This window comes from Terrapene carolina, unplaced genomic scaffold (assembly GCF_002925995.2).
Source record: "Terrapene carolina triunguis isolate 2854851 unplaced genomic scaffold, T_m_triunguis-2.0 Scaffold18907, whole genome shotgun sequence".
Taxonomy (NCBI): domain Eukaryota; kingdom Metazoa; phylum Chordata; order Testudines; family Emydidae; genus Terrapene; species Terrapene triunguis.
Window position 1 is genome coordinate 1 of NW_020683258.1, and position 1,417 is coordinate 1,417.

The 1,417-nt window shown below is 70.6% G+C and overlaps 1 protein-coding gene across 1 annotated transcript; it reads right to left on the bottom strand.

Moving 5' to 3' along the window:
- Nucleotides 1–121: 121 nt before the first annotated feature.
- LOC112122045 (rho GTPase-activating protein 9-like) lies at nucleotides 122–1,027 on the bottom strand (the record flags this gene model as incomplete). The annotated part of the gene is made up of 2 exons (XM_024220898.2): nucleotides 830–1,027; nucleotides 122–268 (listed from the first exon to the last, which is right to left on the bottom strand). Coding segments are annotated over exons 1-2 (345 nt in total), but the record flags the coding sequence as incomplete, so codon positions are not given.
- Between the last annotated feature and the right edge of the window lie 390 nt (nucleotides 1,028–1,417).

A 1,417-nucleotide genomic window follows, 5' to 3' on the forward strand; every position in this document is an offset into this window, starting at 1 on the left:
CCCCCCCCCCAGATGTGGCCCGAGGACCAGCCCCGCCCCCAACACACCGACCCTACAGAAACAACACGGGCGCTGCCCCCAGTCCCCCCCACGCGACCCCAGTCCCTTGCGGGCATCTCACCTTGGGCACGCGGGACTCCGGCAAGATCATGGATTTGGTGTAGCCGAGCCGGGTGGCCCGGACGCTACCCCCGCCCTGCGCCAGCGTCTCCCCCGGGTCAGCGGCTGCCGGGGGCTCGGGGCTCAGGGCCTCCACGGGGACCAAACTCTGCAGGGGAGAGGGGACCGAGTCAGGGAGTGCCCCCCATCCCGCACCATGGTGATGCCCCTCACTCCCGACCCGCAGCCCCCTGTCAGCCCAGCCCTGCCCCCCACCAGCTCTGCCGGTGCCCCTCACTCCCGACCCACTGCCCCTGCTAGCCCAGCCCTGCCCCCCACCAGCTCTGCCGGTGCCCCTCACTCCAGACCCGCAGCCCCTGCTAGCCCAGCCCTGCCCCCCACCAGCTCTGCCGGTGCCCCTCACTCCAGACCCGCAGCCCCTGCTAGCCCAGCCCTGCCTCCCACCAGCTCTGCCGGGGCCCCTCCTGACCTGCACTGCTCTTGGTACCGCGCTCCTGGGACACTGTCGCAGCAGCAGACTCCCGGGTTTTGCCCACGGCCCACCCAGCTCCCTCCCCTCCCTGGGGTGCTTCGTTAGAGCAATTAGTGCTGAGCCTTCTAAAGCACCTGGCGGGCAGCCCGGGTGCTTGGCTCGGCCAGGCCAGGGCATGGGAGGCCGGGCAGCACACCCGGCCCAGGGGAACAATGGGGCAGCCCCCCCGCTGCCTACCATCTCCCGGTGGCGCCGCGGAGGTTTCCAAGACTTGTCGCCTGTCTCCGGGTTGTAGAAGTAGCTGCGGCTGGTGCTGGGGTCGAGGTGGCGCTCCCAGGTGTCCAGCACCTGCAGCGGGGGGCCGCTGGGATTGGGGGGCTCCCCCCTCACCCGCTTTATCTCCTCCAGGTTGCAGTAAATCGGGGGCTCCTCCATGGTGGCTCCAGGGGGCGGAACCTGCAGGGCATGTGGGGGGCTGGTTACTGTCAGGGCTGCTGCCCCCAGCGGCTACAGGGAACCCCCCACCCCAATGTCAGAGTTGGGGGTGCACAGTCAGAGAGAATCCAGGAGGGGCTGCGGGTCGGGAGCGAGGGGCACCGGCAGAGCTGGCGGGGTGGGGGAGCCTGGAAAGTGGTGGCCCGAGCTGGAGGTGCTGGTGCAGAGCAGGTGACCTGCTGGCCCGGGAAAGAAACAAAGTGGGGGGGGGAGGGGGGGGAGGGGGGACAGCGGCGGGGGGGACGACTGTGGCTGGGCAGCTGGAAGGGGTCAGTCTCCTGGGTTGGGACTCGGGGGGAGGGCCGTGGGCTCTGGCTCCCCCCCCAGATG